The sequence below is a fragment of the Lemur catta genome, chromosome 1, assembly GCF_020740605.2.
Source record: "Lemur catta isolate mLemCat1 chromosome 1, mLemCat1.pri, whole genome shotgun sequence".
NCBI classification, from domain to species: domain Eukaryota; kingdom Metazoa; phylum Chordata; class Mammalia; order Primates; family Lemuridae; genus Lemur; species Lemur catta.
The window spans coordinates 28376455-28399346 of NC_059128.1; the positions used below are offsets into that span (position 1 = coordinate 28376455).

Here is a 22892-nt window from a genome sequence, read left to right on the forward strand (position 1 = left end):
ACTGTTTTACAGTAAAATTTTTTTCATTAGTAGAAGGAACACACTATAAAATACCAATAAAAAGTAAATACATAATCTAGTAACATAGTAACTCATCATTATTATCAAGTATTAGGCACAGTTCATAATTGTATTGCTGGACTTACAGACTGTGGTAGCGCAGATTTATTTACACCAGCATCACCACAAACACAGGTAACATGTTGTGCTATGATATTAGGATGGCTACGCTGTCACTAGACAAAAGGAATTATTCAGCTCCATTATAATCTTATGGGACCACTGTTGTCATGTGGCGCATGACTGTTTAAGATTCTAACTATGGTAAGTGCTAAGGAGTAAAAACAGGGTGATAACAGATAATCATGCCAGATAGATGGTCAGAAAAGACTTCTCTGAGAAAGTGACACAAAGGCAAACATCTAAAGATAATTATGGAATTAGCCAGATGGAGGGTTGGTGGGAGGAGGGGAGATGGTTGGTGCTTTCTGAGCAAAGAGAAGTCCTTAGTAAAGAATTTGGCACATCTAAGAAGCTGCGAGAAGGCCAGGGTGACTAGAGTGAGTGAGGACAATGCTGTAAAGTGAGGATGGAGAAAGTGGCATAGGCCAGATCACAAAGTGTTGTAGGACACATCAGGGCATTTTTATTCTATCTTAAATGAAACTGAGAGTCACCAAAAATTTTTAATCATGGAAGTGAGATGATCAACTATACCTTTAAAAAAAAATCCCGTGTGTGAATGGGAGGGGGTGACAAAGAGAGGTTGGTCAATGGGTACAATCATACAGTTAGATAGAAGGTATAAGTTCTAATGATTGATAGCAGAGTAGGATGACTACAGTTAGAAACAATGTATTATATATTCCAAAGTAGCTAGGAGAGAGAACTTGAAATGTTCCTAATACACAGAAATGATAAATACTCAAGGTGATGTATACCCCAAATTCCCTGACTTCATCATTATGCATTCTATGACTATAACAAAATATCACATGTACCCCATAAACATGTAAAATATTGTGCATCAATAAAAAAATCCCAGCGTCTGAGTGAAGAATACAGGTATTCCTCGTTATCTAAGTCTAGCACAAGTTCAGATAGTAAGGGATACCATGTTTCCAAATTTGAGTTTTGACTGTCAAATAATTAGAGTTTGAATAGCAAAGGATTTATCTAAAAATTTATTTGAATCTACTGAGTACTGGAGAATGAAAGTTGGAAGAGTGAGAATTTGGCTCAAATTTTTTAATTTGGAAAATTCCTGATTAATATGGTAGAATGAGCAGATGATAAGAAGGGCACCACTCCATTTCACACACACACATTGGAAATGCTCAACAAAAAAGCCTTCCCATGCACATTTGTGAAATAAAAAAATAAATAAAATTAAAAAACAAGGATGAAAACTTCAGGTGCCAAAACTTAAAAAGGGAGTTAAAAGTCATAGCAGTAGTAGATTTAAGTAAGGGTGTGCTGCTGACTTTTGGACGCATCTAGCTGGATAAGGTTTGAACATGGGGGAAGACTCTAGAAGAGATGGAGTTAAGGTCCTAGGCTCCTGATGGAGAGGCAGAAACAAACATTCATAAGACAAGAATAGGACATTTTGAGGAGAGAGGGAGGGAAGGAGGATAGAAAGGAGGGAGAAGAAATGAATAGATCACAAACAAATCATAAATAAGTAATAAACATAAACATTTATTGAATTAATTTGAGTGCTACATACCCAAAGTCTTATTTCTAGTGAATAGTGTTATTAATAACTTCTAGAGAAATACTTGTTCCACTGACATGCCAAAACAAAGGTGTAAGCCTTCTGATTCAATACCAGAGTAAAAATAAAGCTATAGGGGGTAGAGATTTGACTTGATCCTAGTCAAATGCTTTTGTTATTTCCTATTCCTGATTAAAAACACTCAAAAGCACTTCTTAGAAGAAATCAAAAACTCTCTCAAAACTCGTAAGTCCTAAAGTTCCCTAGACTGGAAAGATATTTAATAACAGTACTTGAACTTCCTATTCAAGTTAATCAATTTACAGGAGTTGATAACATCAAGTTGGTATGTTTCTGAACACACGATTTTCTGAGTAGAAACAGCTTTGTCAGTACATAAAAGTGTGCAGGCTGGTGGGAGGGGGAAATGGGTAGTAACTGCTTAATGGGTACGGGGTTTTATTTTGGAGTGATGAAAATGCTTTGGAACTAGACAGAGGTGGCAGCTATACAACATTGTGAATATACTAAATGCCACCGTTAATTTTACATTGTGTGAATTTTACTTCAATTAAAAACATTATTGAGCACAAAGGCATGGTGTCTATATGAATGTCACTTGGTTAGCTACTCTCCCTCATACAAAAATTCAGCATTCTATGCTGCTAGCCATCTAACACATTTATGGCGCTGGTCACAAAAGGGACCAGCAAGAGGACACACACATTGTAACAGAAATTCAACATCTCCAGGAAAACAAGTCATATGATGCCATATAGTAAAAATGATTCTTCTTGGAATATGAATTTTGGGGGAAAAGTCTAATAATTACTCTTTAACAACTTTTCACACTCCACAACTCCAAAGATCTAATTTTATAACAACTTTTCATTTGAAATATGAACATATAAAACTTAACTGTCACAGGAGTATACTAAAGAAAAAAAAGTGAACGAATATCTTACCTCTGAATTCAAGTCCCCGCAGCTGGAAAGTGACCAGACCGTTGCCTATCTCTATGAGGTGTACTAACGCGTTCAGGTAGTCAGAGGCAAGGATGAAACAGTCCCCGGTACTGTAGTTTCCCCACCGTCCTAGCAGCAAATCACCACAGAGACTGTGTTGCAGGGATCTAGTTAAATGCTCATAAAAGATGGAATTCAGATTGTTGTCATCTGATCCTATAAAGAAGGGATTAAAAAGAAGTTAAATTTCATCTTAAGTCCCCTTTATATCAGCAAACAAGATTTTTAAAAATATTAAAACTAACTTCCAGTTAGGGTTATAATTAATTATATTTCTTTGGCAAGGAAAGTAATATTCATACCCATAACAGTTTCTATATAAAAATGAAATACAGGATAATGGAAAGGTTTTATAATTTAGATTTAGAAGTAACATAACCTATGCTTATGGAATCTATGGTTTCCATCAATAAAAAATAGGAACTGGATTAGATGTAATCTAAGAACTTTTCCACCTCTTTAACAGTCCATAAGTTATTCAATGAAATATGCCTTATAATTAAAACCATACAAGAGAAATACAAAAGATAAAACAATTCAAAAGGAGAAGAAAAAGACTACTTGGTAAAGGAAATGGATAAAATCATACAAGATGTGAATAAATAAGACACTCCAAAACAAAGAGAAGTTGGTCAATCAAAAAGAACCTAAATATCAAGATGGCTAATACTAAACAGAAATAAACTCTATATGCAGACATAGCAGCAAAGGACCTACAATACTGATGTTTCATGTTATCCTTAAGAAAAACATTAAGATAAAACACCACTCAATAAATGATATGGCCATCTCTAGAAGTAACCCATACAAAGCAATAATCTGTAAAAGGGTGCCCAAAGTATAGTAATAGAGAATGGCAAAATATTTAAAGCTTAATTATAATTTTAAACTCAGCTAAACTAAGTAATAATGAAAGGGGAATCCCAGGTTTTAATGTCAATAAAATGACTAACAATTCTACATCTGCCTATCACAAAAGCGTGTATATTAATTCAGGACATGTGCTTTTTATTACGTAGGATGGCATCATCATCACAAGAACTCCAACCCTTTACAAGCACATACCACAGCTGAAATGGTTCTTCTCTTTACCAGAACATGATTATGACAGTCATTAATATCAAATAACTGGTTCTCCTTAACCCAATTGTATAATTAAGAATCAATCTGATTCTTCTAGTTTGCTTTCTCAGATGGAAAGAGTATTTGAAGGAATTCATGAGTCAAACGGATACAAATATTCCAGTCTATCTGGGAATAAGATTTCCTTTAGTAAATTAACACACTGGAGTTCTGGTTGATATATTAATCTCTTATGGTTGGGGCAACGAGACTCACTTTTTCTCTGTCAGACTATTAGGCAGGCCGACAAAATGATGTTTCCCAAATGACAAAACTAAGAACCAGATTTTAGATAATGGTACCACCACCAAAGACTCACCGACTGAAGCTCTGTCTTAAGTGGTTATTGGGCTGCCTAGATGATATCTCTGTATATAATAAACTGTATAAAATTAACATTTACCTTAACATTGAGGGAAAGGTGGAAGCAAACATATTAATAAAACATTTATCAGTATGACTGCATACCCTTCAACACAACTGACCAATTTTACTTTAACTGTTTTCTACTTTTTAACCTATGAAAGAACCATCTTTGAATGGCATTATTTTATCCCCATCAGCCCTCTCAAAATGCATTTTATAATACAAAAGATGAATATATAAATTATAGATCAATTCACATATACTTTGCTAAAATAAACCAAATAAAGCAAAAGATATTACATTTTTAAAAAATGACTATTTTGAATTCATAGAGGATTCCCAACAAGTCGGGAGTGAATATAAACATATATGGGTAAAATAAATCCTCAGACTTGCCTCCTTGCTCACAAATAGAGATTACCTGGATTTCTATCAAGCTGGGAAGCCAATCTGGTATTTGAATGATCCACTCGCTTTGTACTGAAGAGGAAAAAATAAAACATTTTCAGTAACTTTCTTTACATTTTAAAAATGTTCAATAATTTAGAGTGAGATAGAAACTATAGGATATAGATGAAATAAATATTGTCACTTTATGAAAATCTCTGAAGAAAAATCTATGATTAGTATAATGATAAAACACCTTAGTGGCACACTTTAAGGGGGAATATTTTTTCTTCTTTACCACCTTAACCACACATAAACATAGCAGTTTTTTAATTGCACAATGTGTAGAAAGACATCTACGAGTGTACTGTGAAAAAAAATTGACCAGGATGCAAAACTACATACTGTATATGGTTCTTAACAATGCAACATTTTTTGCAAGGGGAAGGTACATCCATTAACGGCCAGTGGCACAATGTTCCTTAGAACAGCAGTTCCCAAAATGTCGTCCACAGAATCCAAGACTCTTTTAGGAAGTTTTCCAGACCAAAACTATTTTCATAATAATACGGAATTGCTATTTGCCATTTTTCACTGTGTTGCCAACTGCACTGTGGTGTAAACGCAACGGCGGATAAGACTGCTGTTGTCTGAGCATGAATCAAGACACTGGCACCAAATCATGCTACTCTTCACTGCCACACTTGCACAATAAAGCAAACAAAACAAAAAATTCAAGTTTCATTTTAAAACATCCCTAATGAAGCAGTAAAAATTATTAATTTTATTAAATCTCAACCCCTTAGTACAGGCCTTTTTAATACTCTATGGCAAAATGAGAAAATACACATAAAGCATTTCTGCTCCACTCTGAAGTACAATGGTTGCCACAAGGGAAAACATTTATGCAACTGTTTGAATTGCAAGCTGAACCAGCTGCTTTTTTTTCTTGGAACGCCATTTTTACTTGAACGGCTAATGGAAAAATTTTGAGATCATTCAGATGAGGGTATTTAACACATTGCTTGCACAAACAAAAAAGAAAGCCAGTCTGTCATTTCAAGAAAAACTGGCAGTATCTATTGACAATGATAAAATTCAAGCTTTCACGCCAAAATGAGAATTTTGGAAACTTGTATCTACCACCATGAGCTTGATAGAGTCCCAATACTTAATATTTTTTTGAAATTGGTGTTGATATGAATAAACATTTTTTAAAACATTGCATAATGAAATGTGTCAATATTTGGAAGATCTTCATTACGCAGTGAACCAATATTTTCCAAATGACCAATAAATAACATTACAAAATTATGCATAGGTAAAACATTCATTCAAAGTATACGACAGATTAGTAAATTTTGATGCAATACAGCTCCAAAAGTTTGCAGATATGGTTTAGATTTCACACTGCAACTAGTTTTAAGAAACTACCAGTTCTTGAGGTTTAGTGAAGGAGCAAAGAAAAATATCCACAATTGTCTTAAGAGGCTATTAAAATACTTTTCTTTTCCAACTACATATCTGTGTAAGGCCGGATTTTCTTCATATGCTTGAACCAAAACAACATATTACAACAGACTGAATGCAGAAGCAGGTATGAGAATCCAGCTATCTTTCAATAAGCCACACTTTAAAAGATTTGCAAAACTATAAAACAATGCCACTCTTCTCACTAATTTTTTTTAGCAGGGGGAGAAATATAGTTGTTCTTAATTTAAAATGTTATTTATGTTAGCATGCACTGGATATAGTATTGTTATTTTAAAATTAATTAATCAAAAAGGGAGCTTCAGCATCAAACAGCCTTAGGTTTGTGGAAATATGGTAGTTTCTTAGGCAACCTTTACAGACATTCTATGCAAACACAAGCAGATCCATTTTTATTTTTAAAAAGACTGGGTCTCTATGAAGGAAAAAAGAAGCAGGCAAAATAAAAAAATAATTTAAAAAAAAGAGAGACTGGTTCTTGCTATATTGTCATGCTGGAATGCAGTGGCTATTCATAGCATTCACCAGTGTGATCAGAGCACACTATAGCCTTGAACTCTTGGTAAACATTTAACATTTTTTGAATTTTTCTTTCTGCTACAGTAAATATTGGTAGAGAAAACCCATATTTAAAAAACTCTTTGGCACTTCCATAATCTTTAAGAGTGTAAAGTGGTTCTGAAACCAAAAAGTTTAAGAACTGTTGTTATAGAACATTATTTTGGGCTAGAATTTGCCCAGAAGAATAAGACATAAATAACACTGAAAATCACCAAAATGAGAAATAACATCTGGTTTTAGATAAACGACCAAAGTAAATATTTCAAGTCCACAAACTAGTTCATTGTTTAAAAGATGAGATTACAGTTTTCACCTGTTAAATATGCCAATGTGTGAAAGTGTAGAGAGAAAGGCTGTCGTGGAGATGGCCAGTTATAAATTTGTACAAGCTCTTTCTAAATCCATGTGTTAATACATATTAAAAGCCTTTAAAAAATGTTTATACTCCACAACTCAGTAGTTACCCTTTTAGGAATTCTTCCTTAAATACAATGAAATTTGAAGAGATTACATAAAAAGATGGTCACTAAGCATTAAAAAGGTAGCCTAAGGAACTAAGCCTAAGTGAACAAAACACTTCATGTACAAAGGTCGTCATTAAAAGCTTTCTTCACGAAAAGGCAGAAATAACCTATAAAAAAATTTAGCTCTAGAAATAGCCAGCTATTTCTAAGAAAACTATGAAATAATTCATTATGACTATTATAATAACACTGTATAAAGTTTCAGAGTATTATTAATGTGAAATAATTCTCAGAAATATTACCAAAAGAAAAGATATAAAAATGAATATATTCAATCAAAACATTGTTTTAAAATCTTATGAGTAGAAAAAAATAAAAAATGATTTTTTCCCAACTCTTTTGTAGTATACAAATTTTTAGTAAAAATAATCATTTCAACACAATTATGAACCATAAATACTTCAAATAATTATGCTATCAATAGTTTTTACTAGCAAAAAAGATAAAAATTGCTTTTCAAGTGTTTTATTCTACTCACTTATAGTCTCTCTCCCAGAATTTCACAGGTCGAACATATGAAGTGATGAATATTGCACTTCCCAGAAAGGGGTTCAGTGGAGTAGAGAAGAAGGCTGACACAACAGCCTGAATAAACAACATGGCTGAATCTATGGGAAACTGGTTAAGGAAATTAACATTCATCTGAGCACACCCCCCCCCCCAAAAAAAACCAAACCAAACTGAAACAAAAAACAAAACTCACAAATACATTTAGATTACAACAATTAAAAAAATGAGGTTCACCAGAAGAATACAGAGAGAGTGTCACTGGACAGTATAAGGGGCTACCAATAAAAAGACACAACAAGGTAAGTACAACGTGGTATGATGCTTTGAAGGGGGCCAAGTAACTATTTGCTAATATGTATTTGGTAAAAGTCCACACATCAATCTTGGGAAGAGATGGTTGGTTTCAATTTTCTAAAAGGTTAAAACTAAAATTTGCAGACACCAAAAGTCTGCATTTCAACATCAATGTTATCACTAACCCTTACTATTATTTACAAAATACTTTTAAGAAATGACGAGAATAGAAAACTTTGGACAGAATTTAACTGTAATCATATTACTAAAAAAGTTTTATGTCTTTATTAAAACTATTTCTAAACATATTTTGTATGTATTAGAAATTAATGAACTTTAATATTCATATATGAAGACATAAAATTTTAAATTAGCATTACTTATTTATAAAACTTTAATACTTTCCTCATATTAAGATGATCTATGAGTCACAGACATTAATACAAGCTAAACAATCGAAATCTTGATGATTTATTACATAGCTAACTATATTCTATGCCTATAAAGGATATGACTGTTCATTCTTATAAAACTTTAATCAGAAGGATACGGGGCACTGCAAAGGGCTGAGCAAAAGCATGGAAGGCAGAACCCCACGTAATCTGCCACGGGGCAATATAGGTATACACGAACTGCAATTTATAAAGAAGCTCCCAAAGCTGTAGGAGAAAAAGTAAAGCCATTTGTAAAAAAACTTATCATCACATATTTTGAAATGGAAAACTTGTAAAATGTATTTTCTTCCTAATAGGGAAATGACATTGAAATTATTTGCCATTTGCGTAATAGGAAAAAATATATCAACTGCCAAAACACTGTATTTATTTCTCAATGAAGACACTATTTTTAAGTAAAAACAGCTAGCTGACTTAGGAATTTGTTTCATCTGTTTAAAACATGCTATGCCCTCTATTGGCAATATATTACTACTACCATAAGCAAAACAAACAAAGGCAAGAAGCAGCAAAATAACTGTCCTTGAAAAGAACTCTAGATGTCTATAAAGCTTAAGTAATACACATATTTATTTTATTCTACGACACATTTTCCCCAAATTTTAATGCTTTGGAAACTGAGTATGTTTTAAATGCAATGTCAAAAGGAAAATGAAAACAGCAGTTGTAATGTAATTGTCCCTGCTGGTTTGCATAAAAATGTAGTTGTGTGTTCTAGGCATGTGTTGACAACCTCAAGTGTTGTCAATAAAAACACAGTACACATTTTCATCTTAAAAATTTAAGTTTGGATCTGTTATTGTTGTTGAACATGTCTTCAATACTGAAACAGAATTGCTATGTTTGTCCAAGATTGCTTCTGCATGTTAGGCAATACAAAGTCAAACTCTCAACACAAATCATAGAATCTTAAAAGCAAGAAGTTCTGACTAATTCGGTGCCATGATTACACAACAAATACATACCTAATCTCTTAAAAATACTTAAACTGATTTACAAATGAATTTGTTTAACATCCAATTTAAAAAAGAAATCACAACTTCATTTGATTAGAAAATGCAGATGAACCCCAGTATTCTTTGCCATGACTCAAAATCATGCTGGCAACCCTTGGTTCTAAAGTGATCGAGATCACAGTAAATAAAAGCAGAATTTGTATCACCAAAATGCCATTATAACTACTTAAAAGCAGTGACTCAGAAAACTCTTCAGATTCTAAATGTGAAACAGACTGTACTCAAATTTTGACTGTAATATTAAACAAAAAAATAATATGTAATTACATGGGTAAGGGGTTGGTAGGTAAAAACATTTCTGTATACCTTTAATTTTTTTCTCAAAAGGTTATTAAATCCATGGTGCACCTTACAACAATATCTTAGAATTAAAAATATATCTGAAGAGATCCCTTGAAAATTACTTATTATCACAGTTAAGTTCTATCTACTGATGATGTAAAATCAAACTCCGTAAGGGGAGAGCTTTCTTTGTTTTGTTCACTGATGTAGCCCTAAGCATTTATAACAGTTCTGGAAACTGGTATGCTCTCAAAAAAATATTTAAAAATAAATGAAAGTATTAAGAAAACCCAAACTAATGCAGAGTTAAGTGTAGCAACTATATTTCAAAGATTTAGTTTATATTTTACTACAACTTTCACTTTTTCCTAACCAGTAAAATAAGATGAAATACAATTTTCAATCTAAATATTAATATTTAAATCTGTGAGAAACTACATGCTTCTTTATACAAACAATTCTCTTACTAACTTTCAGGATTCCGCCTTTGGTTAATAACCACACTCACTAAAAGAGGAAATAAATGATAAAATGCACACGAATTAGTGGTTGAACAAATACAATACTGGAATATTTCAGAAGCTATTTACCACAATATGGAAAATGACTACCAATGAAACCTTATTCAGGTTAATGGTTTTCCATTTTTACTGTTCCCATCCTAGGTCAGATCTCTATCACATCTAAATTATTGTCACAATCTCTTAAGCTGTTCTCCGTACCTTTACGTTCTCTCTTCCCCAATTCATCCCAAATGTGGCTGACCAGGCTAACTTTCCTAAAATTGGATTTTCATTGTGTTTTGTAGCTGTTCATTTGCTTCAGCTCTCTGTTACCTATCAAATGGGATAATATATGTCAAAGTCCTTTGTATGTGGTCAGTGTTAACATGAAATCTAATTGCTATTTAACTTATAAATAATCTGACTGTACAAACTATTTCATTCAGAAAGGTAGTGTGGTTCAGCAAAAAGATCCTTGGACTGGGAGGCAGAAGACCCAGGTTTTATCATCTCATTTGTAAAAGGCGTAAGAACATCTATCTCATGGATGGATAACACATTTTTGAAGCATTCTGTAAACTTCACAGTATTCTGCAAATGTTACATCAGGCTAATTTCTGATTGCTCCCATCTGGCCAAAGTGTCCTCAGCATCTACTGTTTGCATTTGGCTGTCAGGTTATTATCCTCAGCTAGAATTTGCTCCCTCCATCCGTCCAGCAGCCCATGGCCCAATTAAATTATTACCAATTCTATTTCTAGAATTATTCAAAACTATACCCCATTTGGAAGATTCTATATATTTAAAAATATATACTTATTAATGTTTCTCTCATCTTTCTATGGAACTTAATCTTATCTTCCTAGCTATAGCAAGAAATATATCTTTTATGAATTGCAGTGACTAGCATTGTTTAGGGATGCTAACATGCTCCTAAATAACTGATTGATTGAAGAGAGATATTACTTCCTTAAAAGATAATAAAACCAACGAAATATAAGCATAATCCTCATTAAAAAGCATATTACTTAAGGAGGTAATTTTTATAGATAAGGATATTCCTTTCAGTGATAAATTACCTTGTGGAAGAGTATGGACATGAAGAAGAGATCCAAAAGCATGGTCTCTGAAAAGGCTTCATAGTCAAATTTGAAAAAGAGCACAGTAAAGATGACTGTGACATACTGATACGTAGGGCTGCTAAACGAGGATCGTAGCAACTTCAAACCAGCAATGGTGATCATTAAAGCACCTAATCTATGATAGAAAGAAAGCACAAATCATGACCTCATGACTGAAAACATTAGAAAATTTACTAATTTTAGAAAAATAACCACAGAATTTACTAACCTTACAATATATAGATCAAATTTCAGTTTCTAAAAATGATTTATATGGCTAAGCAAATCAGATCCTGAAAGAATCTTAGTATAATATTCCCTTTTAATAGTATGTATTATGATTCTTATCCTTTATATGAGTAAGCATATTTTAAAAATAGTATTGTAAATCTGACATCTGGTTCTCTAGTTTCTCAGTATTTCTACTGCTTTAACATCAACTGCACTTAGCACATGAAATACATACATTAACGCTTACTCAACAACATGTACATACTCCAGCGAGTAGTCCCGCAGGACGACCATGGAGGCAAGTAACTACCTATATAGTATAAAATTTAGCCATCTATCAAACTTGCCATCTAATATTAAAAATTAACCTTACTAAATAAATATCCTCTCATAAAATACCAATTGGTGATGAGATGTATGGGGTAGTGAATATGCCAATAGCAGAAACAGATGTTTAAAAAAGGGAAGACAAAGACAAAAATCTCACCTGAATTTTTAAACTCAGAGTGCCTTGCTCCAAAAAGACAATGATTATGTGATATTTGATCAAAACTTTAAAACACTGTTTATGACAGCCTCCAACAGTCAGGCTTAGATTACAGAATTATTGTACTTACTCTGTATCCAATTTTTTTGGACTAGCAATTTTCTCTGCACTGCTACTAAGTTCATTAAGGACAATCAATGGATAGATGATATTCTTCTCCACAAAAAGAAGCCACACATGAAGTTTCTCAAACCACATCATAGTGGCTGCATCTAACAGGGCAATATAAGTCAAGAAGACCACATGTCATCTAACATATACAGTAGTTTAGGTAATGTGATGAGAAAGGAAAATCTTATAACTTAAATTTAGTTCTATACTATAAATTAAAATGTAAAGAATCTAGTACTTCAATTAGCTTTGAAACACTTAAAAATATGCAACTTAGACATGACTTACATTTAGAATTCTTGAAACCTCAGTTCTTAACAATAACTTTTCTCATTTATGCTTAGAGCTTATGGAGAAAAAGATACTATTACACTGCTCTTCCCCCCAAAAAATAAATGATCTACTAAATAATCTGTTTTTAAAATGCTAAGATATATGTATATAGTTGCATACACATATACATATAAGATATGCTATCTCAGAACAAATATAAAATATGCTATGATTTGAATTCACATACTTCATAAAAGTCATTTTCATTGCCAATAATATTTTTTCTAACACTTCAATATTATTTTATTGGAGAAAGTGTCTGGGATAAAATAAAACATTTAAAACATGGTTCTTCGGCTATTTGAAATCAGTCACTTACCTGGAAGTTCTTTTGGAAGGTCTCTAACGAATAATATTTTTTCTTTCAATTGCTAAAATCAGTATGATGAAAAAAAAACAACTTTGCTATTACCTAGTACTATTAATAAGTCAAAAATGTTATGATGATTCAAAATTTATAAAAATTTAGACTAAATGTTCTATAAAGATCAAAAATAAACAATATAATCAATAATTTAATGAAAACTGATCTTTAAAACAAACTAGATATACTTGCTATCATTTATATATGAAAACAATACTAATAGTTCACTGTCAAAAAAAAATCTCATACTGAATTATTTTCCTGATGGCAGAAATGGGCCAGTACATATTCTTATACAGTTTCATGTCATTTTTTCTTATTAAATGAATACAAATTTTGTAAAAGGTCTACCAGAGTTATTACTGCAACCTACAAATTACTGTTTATTTATCTCTCCAAGATTAAACGGGTGATCAAGATTACAGTAACATGATGTTTCAATCAATTTCACTAAAAGGCCCAGGAAATTTCCTTTGTGAATGCAATTGAGTAATTTACTCTCTTTACAGTAATTCACCATGGGAAAAGTCTGAGGGGAAAAAATTGGCCTATTCAATCATTGTTATATAATAAATGATATAGGTATGAACTTTTATTATTTCCCTAAAATGAGGAAGTAACAGTATATTACAGGTCATGGGGCCAATGAACAAGAACTGAATACGTAACAACGGGAAAGAAAAGTCAGTGTTTGCAGTGGCAAGGAAGAAGCTTGCCAAGTGGACTGGCCTTCTATCTCTTTTTGAGTAATTTTTATATTTCATCCCAAATCTGAACTAATAATGACAATTACAAAATGTTTCAACTTCTTTGCACTTTATAAATTCTTTTATACTCCTCTCTGGTAGGACATAGTGTCTCTGGTAGAAACAGGATCAAAGACTTCTCTCTTCTCCCTGTGATTTAAGGATTGCGTTGCCTGTATATGACAACAACAACAACAAAAAAGCCTTATTAGGGGAAGTGAAGGGTCGTGACAGAGAAGTCATAGACGCACACAAGGAGTCATCAATGAGAGATCTGTGCAGACCAATTTAGAGAAGAAGTGAGTTTTTCCTGTGGAAAACTGGCATTGTAGAACTCATATTTATACTTCAGCTGAAATTAGAGCATCCTGCAAGAGATTTGACTCATTTACAGCTTGAAATCTAAGTATAAAACATATAAGCCAAAGTGTTTCTTGATGATACTTATTGAACTCAACATATATTAAACTATCAGCCTAATAAGGGGAAAAAGTCATAGTATTAAAAGAAAGAGAGCTAATGATATACTTACTTCGAACTTCATACTGATTATACTCCACTGTCTTTAGCAGAGGATGAGAGAAACAGTGCCACGGTAGTTGTTTTCTAACTTGAGGCAGTACGTAATGGGTTACAAATCCCACAAAGCCAACCAGTGCATACAACACATACTTGAGAGCAGGCTAAAAAAATAAGTACAAAAAACTGAAAAAATTAGGAGTGATTTTGAGAATCATTGTAGAACTTCAAATTCGTCAGTTTAGTTTTCCATTTGATAATGAAGAGCAAAAAGAATTTTAGAATCTAAAAACCAAACATTTTTCTACAGTTAACATTTCTATATTACGCATTTTTTCCTGATTAACTCAGTCTTGAAAGTTAGTGGCTGTTCATATATCATAGATATTTTAAAATGCATTAACTACTTTCTTTGGTGTCTCATACTACTGTATATAATGAGAGAGTGGCCTGAGTTATACTGCTTTCTACCATAAGAATGTTCTACATGACATTCAGAGCAGTGTATTGTTTTAAATAGTAAAGATCAAGGGCATGGACTATGGTAGGGTCTGTCTGGAACAGTCAGCTGCATATACTGGTTCACAGAACATGGCTTGGCACACGGCTACATGCCTGACCCAAGGTGTGGAGGCCCAGGCACCCTAGAGCCACCAGCCTCCGTCACTGAGGTGGTGTCATCCATGGGCATCACTGATGAACACATCACAGCCGCCAAGAGCCCAGCCTCTTTCCTGCCACCCTTCACGCTTCCCAGGAGGGTTGTCTGCTCCTTCCTCAACTACATTGTCAATTATAACACGGCCTAGAAGCTTGATGCACACTTGTGTAAGCACACAGGGCAGAGACCATTTGTTTGTGACTACGAAGGGTATGGTAAGGCTTTCAGCAGGGACAATCATCTGAGTCATCACATCCTGACTCATACTGAAGAAGAGTCATTTGTTAGAAGGATAACACATCTTAAAATTTCTCCTCCCTACTACCACCAACACCCAAGTATATCAACTGGAGGCCCAAGGACTGGCCCACCTGGACCCAATACCACCAGTGCTCATGTATGCTGCCCAGCAGTCCAAGGACTAGCACACCCAACGCACTGCTGCCACCACTGGTGCCCAAGGACCAGCCCACCTGGCATCCCCATCCCAAGCAAGCCTTGCTACTGCCTCCATTAACAAACACAGCCTAAGCCACTGAGGAACTCACAGACACCACTGACACCAATTACAGCCTTAGAAATCACAGGGACACATTACTGCACCCACCCAGAAGCAATGCATCCTGCCCAACCAACATCATAGATACATCTACAGAAAGAAGTTTTTCCCCAAAAAAGATAAACCATAAAATTGGAAAAAGCAACTGTTAAAAATCATGAACAGATATCATGGTAAGGACACAAGAAACATAAAAAGGCAAGAAAATGTGACACTTCCAAAGGAACATAATAATTCTCCAGTGAAAGACCCCAAAGAAAAGGAAATATATTAAATGCCTAAAAAGGATTCAAAATAATGATATTGAGGAAATTCAGTGAGATAAAAGAGAACATAGATAAATAATACAAAGAAATTAGGAAAAAAAATCATGATCTGGCCGGGCGCAGTGGCTCACGCCTGTAATCCCAGCACTCTGGGAGGCCGAGGTGGGAGGATTGCTCGAGGTCAGGAGTTCGAGACCAGCCTGAGCAAGAGGGAGACCCCGTCTCCACTAAAAATAGAAAGAAATGATCTGGACAGCTAAAAATATATATATAAAAAAAAATTAGCCAGGCATGGTGGCACATGTCTGTAGTCCCAGCTACTCGGGAGGCTGAGGCAGAAGCATTGCTTAAGCCCTGGAGTTTGAGGTTTCTGTGAGCTAGGCTGACACCATGGCACTCTAGCCCAGGCAACAGAGCAAGACTCTGTCTCAAAAAAAAAAAAAAAAAAAAAAAAAAAAAAAAAAAAAATTCATGATCTAAGTGAGAACATCAACAAAGAGATATCATAAAAAAGAACCAAATAGAAATTCTGTAACTAAAGAGTTCAATGAGTAAAATAATACATAATTAAGAGCGCCAACAACAGACTAGACCAAGAAGAAAGAATTTCTAAATTTGAACACAAGTGTTTTGAAATAACCAAGTAGTAAAAAGAATAAAAAAATAAAGAAAGCCTACATGATATATGCAAAACTAAAAAACTAACAAATATTCAAATTTTGTCCAGATGGAAGGAATGGACAAAGGAATAGAGAGATTACTCAATGAAATAATGGCTGAAAACCTCCAAGTCTTGCAAGAGATACAGACAACCAGATACTAGAAGCTCAAAGATTCCCAAATATTATACGTGCACCCACATAGGTCTTCTCCAAGGCACATTATAGTCAAATTGTCAAAAGTCAAAGACAAAGGGAGAATTCTAAAAATAGCAATAGAAAAGCATCAAGTCACATACAAGGGAATGACCATCACACTAACAGCAGATGTTTCAGCAGAAGCCCTACAAACCATGTGGAAATATGGATCTACACAAAAGAATGGGAGAACACTAAACATGGTAATTACATGGGCTACAGATGCAAGGAACTGTGCTTGAGGAACTGTACATAAGGAACAACACCTGAGGAACCTCACCCATTCCCAAACCTTTAGATGATAAGGTTCTAGACCTCGAACTGTACTGGAATGAGACTTTTAGGGGTTTTACGAGGGGATAAGTGCATTTTGCATAAGGGAGGATGTCAGTCACTGAGGCCAGAGGGTGAGCTGTGGTTGTCGGCCTCTGAAATAGTCCCCATGATCCTTCCCTCCTGGTGTTTACACTTGCGTATATTCTCTTCCCACAATGTAGGAGGGTTGATCTAAGTTACCAACACAGTATGGAAGAAGTGGTGGGATATCACTTCCAATATCAGGTTATAAGGGACTGCAGCTTCTGTCTTGGGGTTTCTCTCTCAAGGGTCACTTGCTCTGGTGGAAATCTGCTGTCATTTTGTGACGACACTCAGGCAGCGTATGGTGAGAACCACATGGAGGGGAACTGAGGTCTCTGGCCAACAGTCAGAAGGAACTGAGGCCTGTAAATAATGAACCTCAGATGACTGCAGCATAATGAAAGATCCTGAGCTAGAATCATCCAGATAAGCCAATTCCAGATTCATGGCTCAGAGAAACTGTAAGAAAATTAATATTTTTTTGATAAAACCAAATAAAAAGTCACATATTTCAGCATTATGGACAAACATTACTATCAGATTAGAAATGAGTCCAAACAAAGTTATAGTCATGCATCATTTAGAGACAGGATACATTCCGAGACTATGTTAGGTGATTTCGTCATTATACAAACATCACAGTGTACTTACACAAACCTAGACAGTGTAGCCTACTACACACCTAGGCTTATGGTATAGCCTGTTGCTCCTAAGCGATAAACATGTACAGTGTGTTACTGTACTGAACACTGCAGGCAACTGTAAAACAATGTAAGTATTTGTGTATCTAAACACAGCAAACATACAGTTAAAGTATGGTATAAAATATTTAAAAAATGGTACACATGTAAGACAGTTCGATTATAATCTTATGGGACCGCCATCATATATGTAGTCTGTAGCTGACTGACATGTTGTTATGCAGGGCAAGACTGTATTTTCCCCCAATTAAAAGAACAAAATTATTCTTTACCTGCAATGCTGTGAAGACTGTGCTTACATGAATAGCAAAATACAGCACACCAATTACAATGCATACTACTAGGTCAGACTGTAAACGCTCACCCTGTTGAAAAAAAAAGAATTACCAAACAATTACATTAAAATTTGTAAAAATCTTTCCTTTATTCCCAACTAGCAAAGTTTAAGAAATAATTTTACATTGATACTCTGGAAACTTCTAGATATTTCTTACACATAATAATTAAAAACAATAAATATTACTTTCTTCTTCAATTTCCTCATATTTTGGTATTATACTGCAATACAAAGGAAACCAAACAATTTATCTAGTTCTGCTAGCTGTATAACAGTGCAATTACAATGAAGATTTTTATTCCCCCATGGGTCTGTAAGTTTTACTTTTACATAGAGGAAAAGGATGTAAGTTGCTACAACATTTTTTAGAATTTTTTTTTTTTGAGACCAGGTTTCACTATGTTGCCCAGGCTGGAATGCCATGGCTATTTACAAGTGTGATCATAGCATATTATAGCCCAGAACTCCTGGGCTCAAGCAATGCTCCTGCCTCAGCTAGATGGGACTACACAGTGTGCCACTGTGCCTGGTCATAGTGTCATTTATAGGGGTTTAATCCTTTGGATAAGGTATGTTTTCATTGGTCTTTTGAAATATTAAAACTGCATATGTCATATTTTACTTACTAGATTTTGGTTTTCAGTGATTATAGCAAAAACCAGAAACCTCAATATCTTTGGTTATCAGTTGATCCATTAGATTTATGCTTATAAGCTAGATTCAGACTATACTACTGCATTTAACATGAAATATGCTTTGCTAACATGGAAACTAAAGTCAGAAAACAAATTTGTTTAAATTATATCTTGAGGTAGTTTTGTACTTCTAAAGTTTTCTAAAAAATATGTAAATAGCTCAAGTTCACTGAAAGTAAATGTTATCTCTAATTCAACACATATACATTTAGTTTTTCACAAATGGAAATAATCTAAAATCTGAGAAAATGATGTTTTATATTTGTTCTATAAAACAGACATGAATCTATAGAACTCATTTTTTAAACAATGACTAAAAGAATACAGGCAAAATTATAATTCACTAAATTAGAAATTTTTAAAAATTATTACATTTACTTAACTATATTACATTAATATAGGTTACTGTTCTTTCTGTTCAAACTGGGAAACACACAAACTTTCAGACTGGTCTTGAGAAATAAAACATTCTAAAACACTAGTAAATGACTTATAAAGACACAGTTTTTATCAACAAGAACAATACCAACAAAATAAATGTAATTTATGTTAACACTGATCTTTCAGTTCCTACTCTAAACTGATTAGGAATAAAAATTCTATGCCACTGAAATTACTTAATTTCATCTGACCTAAAAATAAATGTTTAGCATATTGGTCTACATAGAAACCAAGTCTGAGGAATGAGCATTTCTTACATGTTAAAATTTGGAATGAAGGCAATCAACAATGTACAACTAATCTTATTAAATATAACTATATATGTTTTCCCCCAATTACTAAAAATTTCCAAAAAGTGTTCATTTTATAACAAGATCAACCATCTAAAATTTAAGTCTTTTTGGTGATTCTAAAAGCTAAAACTTACAACAGAATTTCTAAGTTTTTCAGGCAGTGGATCTTTTACTTCAGATAGAGGGTCTTCTGGATTTTTCTCTTCTGTTTTTGGAAAAATCTTGGATTGCACCAAAGAACTTTACATTAAGAAAATTAAGAGAAAATAATTAATAGAAAATACATACATAATCTGAAAACCAGTAATTCAAATGGCAAATAAAGATGACAGAAAACCAAGTGATCCAAATATATTTACTCATTAACAAATGATAAATTCCAAAATGTTTACGATATCATAAATAAGCATACAGTGAAAATATTTTTATTAAATATAGTTTCAATACTTGGGAGGGAAAAAACTAACAAACACTGGTCAGAATGACCCAAAGTTAATGTATTTTGAAATTTAATCTAGATTAAGCCAAATGGCACTTTGGAAAGGCACTGGGAAAAAGGTATCTTGGCAATTGTTTGAAGGAAATGCTGACATATTTAAATTTCTTTAATTCAATAGCAATTGATTTCACTTACAAAAGTACAGATGGATCACTGCTTTGTCGACTGAGATGATAGGATACTGCCACTAACAAACCACAAAAAACGGAGAAAAGTACTGGAATATGCTGGCCATCCCAAGAATCCTATTTAAAAAAAAATTTAACAGAATAATATGCATCTAATTTATAATCCATCATATAATCCTTTTATGCCAATATTTCCAGAAAACAATGAAATCAAATTCAACAAAAAATTTTCGCCACACTATTAATTGCATTTGATTCCAGAAAAATTTAGACTTATTATTTTCTGATGAGCTAGAATCTATCTTCTAGATTTCCTTTGGTACTAAAGCTTCAGATTTCTTCGGGTAATAAAGCTCTAGTCATATGGTAGGAATATTTTCCTTCTGATGCATGTTGCTACCAGTTCTTTCAGATTTTAAGGGGTATTAATTTTACAGTAAACTACGCACTCCTTTGTGAAGAATAAAATAACAGTATATAAATATTGTATAATATTATATATAATAATGGAGTAGGAAAAATCAACTGTTTCCTAAATGAATGATGGCATATTCCCAGAAGGAAATAATATAAATGCTAGCTTCCAAGGCCAACAAACATGCGGCTATGCCATGTTGGCTCTGCTCGCTGTAGTATCTCTAAGGTCTATTAGCATAAAACGTGGCATAGAGTGAATCATACTGTTAACAGGAATAGTTAATAGTTCTTGAGTCTGTCCTGTGAGGTAGACACCATTCTAATCCTTCATCTTTCTCTGGGGATTTGGAAAGGAAAAATTGTATGAGTAGGGAACCAAATGAAAGTTTTTAATAAAATTTGTCCCCTTTCCCCCACTTAAAAATAGTCGCAACATAAACATTTTTAAATGCCTAACTCAAAACCTCAATATAAGGTTCATCATATTGAACAGTATTTGTAGAGCCACATTCTTAGATCTTTGTAAGTATTCCCTAAATAATTTTTACCATAACTCTTGTAAATATGCACTATTACTCCCCAATTCATAGAAGAAAAAGCTAAGACACAAGGGCTTAAGTAATTTGTCCAATTAAGTGGTAGAGCCAGAAGGTGAACCCCTCACATGTCTGAATGTACTGAAAAAAAAAGTTAAACATGTCAAGAGTTTGAGAATGAAAAGAAATAAATATATAAGAAAACAAAGGAGAAAACAAAATATAGGTAGGAAGAAGCATTTGCACAGAAATAATAAGGCGGCAGGTAAGAGAGGCTGTGTGTGTGGTAGAGGCTGGGGTGGGGAGATAGAAAGTCAAACCTACAATTTCCATAAAGGGCAGTCCATGGATACTGCTTAAAACTTAAGAAAATACCAGAAGTAGAAATAAAAGTTAGGTAGATATGTGGAGGTAAATAAAGAATCAGCTCAAATGGTTGAGAGTAAAGTCTACGGAAGGTAGGAAGGTTAGAAGAGTAGGAGATTGCTGTTTCTGGTAATAAGTCTTATAGAACTATTTGACTCTAAATTATCTGCATGTATAACTTTGATAAAATTTAAACAAAAAAAAAGATAGGCAGCATAACCACTTTAGAAAACAATTCATCTCTAGGTATTTGGCCAACAGAAATGAAAACACGTGTCCACATAAAGACATACAAAAGAATGTTCCTAACTGCCTCATTCATAATAACCCTAAATTGGAAACAATTCAAATATCCATCATTAAGACAGTAGATAACCTGTAATATATTCATACAATGGGGGCAAGAGGGACTTAAAACTAAATGGAATACTCCTCCAATAAAAAGAAACAAATTCCTGCTACACACAATGTGGACGACTTTCAACAGCATCATCATACTGAACAAAATATGTCAGACACAAAACAGTACCTACAGTACGATTCCATTTATGCGAAGTTCAAGAACTGCAAACCTAATCTACAGTGAAGGAAGTAAGAACAGTAGATGGTAGAGAAGGCAGGAAGTCATACAAGGAAGTTTCTGGAGTGATGAAACTATTTCATAGCTTAATAAGGGTGTAGATCACACAGGTATATGCATTTGTCAAAACTTATCAAATTATATACTTAAGATATGTGGATTTCACTGGTATGTAAATTTTGTCTCAATTAAAACAAAATAAAATGAGTATTTAGGGGGAAAAAACAAAAGATGCCTGCCTTTATTTGACAAATACTTGACACCACTTAGTATTCTTAGACAAAAGAAGAGCATTCTTAAGGTTATCTCAAAATGACTTGTTTATTTTATTTAGATTAAGAATTTAAAATTATCATATATTATTAACAGAAGCCATTCATGAACACCTCGTGTTGTCTGTGCCCCCTGCCCTCGACTTAATGTTGAAATCCAAACCCCCAAAGTGATGGTATTACGAAGAGGCACCTTGGAGGTAAGAAGGTCATAAGGGTAGAGCCCTCATGATTGGGATTGGTGTCATTATAAAAGGAATCTCAGAGAGCTCTCCAGTCCCCTTTTTGTCATGTAAGCATACAAGAAGTCAGCTATTTGCAACCTGGAAGATAGTCCTCACCAGAACCTGACCATGCCACCACTCTGATCTCTGACTTCCAGCCTCAAGAACTGTACTGCTATTTATAAGTCACCTAGTCCGTGGTACTTTGTTATTAAGATAACAGCCTGAACTAAGAAACCTCCCTAACTTACAAATTATGTATAAACAAGTTGATAGTAACTACTACTTCTACTGAATTGCTAACTAGAAAAACAAAAAGGAAAACAAAACCCAAGTACCTCTGAGTTGTTAATGAATTCTGTCTGATTCAGAAGTGGGACAGGGACAGAAACTATGAAAAACAAAACCACTTATGGAAGCTGACCTAGGTCAAAGGATTAAAAGGTAGGTTTATTTTACCCACTGTAGTGGGCCC

General features: G+C 33.7%; 1 protein-coding gene across 2 annotated transcripts in view; it reads right to left on the reverse strand.

The window, feature by feature from the left end:
• Window positions 1-22892, reverse strand: part of PCNX1 (pecanex 1) — a 160979-nt gene that overhangs the window by 33278 nt on the left and 104809 nt on the right. For both annotated transcript variants that reach the window (XM_045564689.1, XM_045564698.1), the window contains 10 exons: window positions 20030-20139; window positions 19530-19635; window positions 17902-17994; window positions 14239-14389; window positions 12223-12364; window positions 11333-11510; window positions 8548-8656; window positions 7672-7801; window positions 4652-4710; window positions 2683-2898 (listed from right to left, as the gene is read on the reverse strand). In XM_045564689.1, coding sequence (XP_045420645.1) covers window positions 2683-2898; window positions 4652-4710; window positions 7672-7801; window positions 8548-8656; window positions 11333-11510; window positions 12223-12364; window positions 14239-14389; window positions 17902-17994; window positions 19530-19635; window positions 20030-20139 — 1294 coding nt within the window. The remainder of the gene's footprint in view (window positions 1-2682; window positions 2899-4651; window positions 4711-7671; window positions 7802-8547; window positions 8657-11332; window positions 11511-12222; window positions 12365-14238; window positions 14390-17901; window positions 17995-19529; window positions 19636-20029; window positions 20140-22892) is intronic.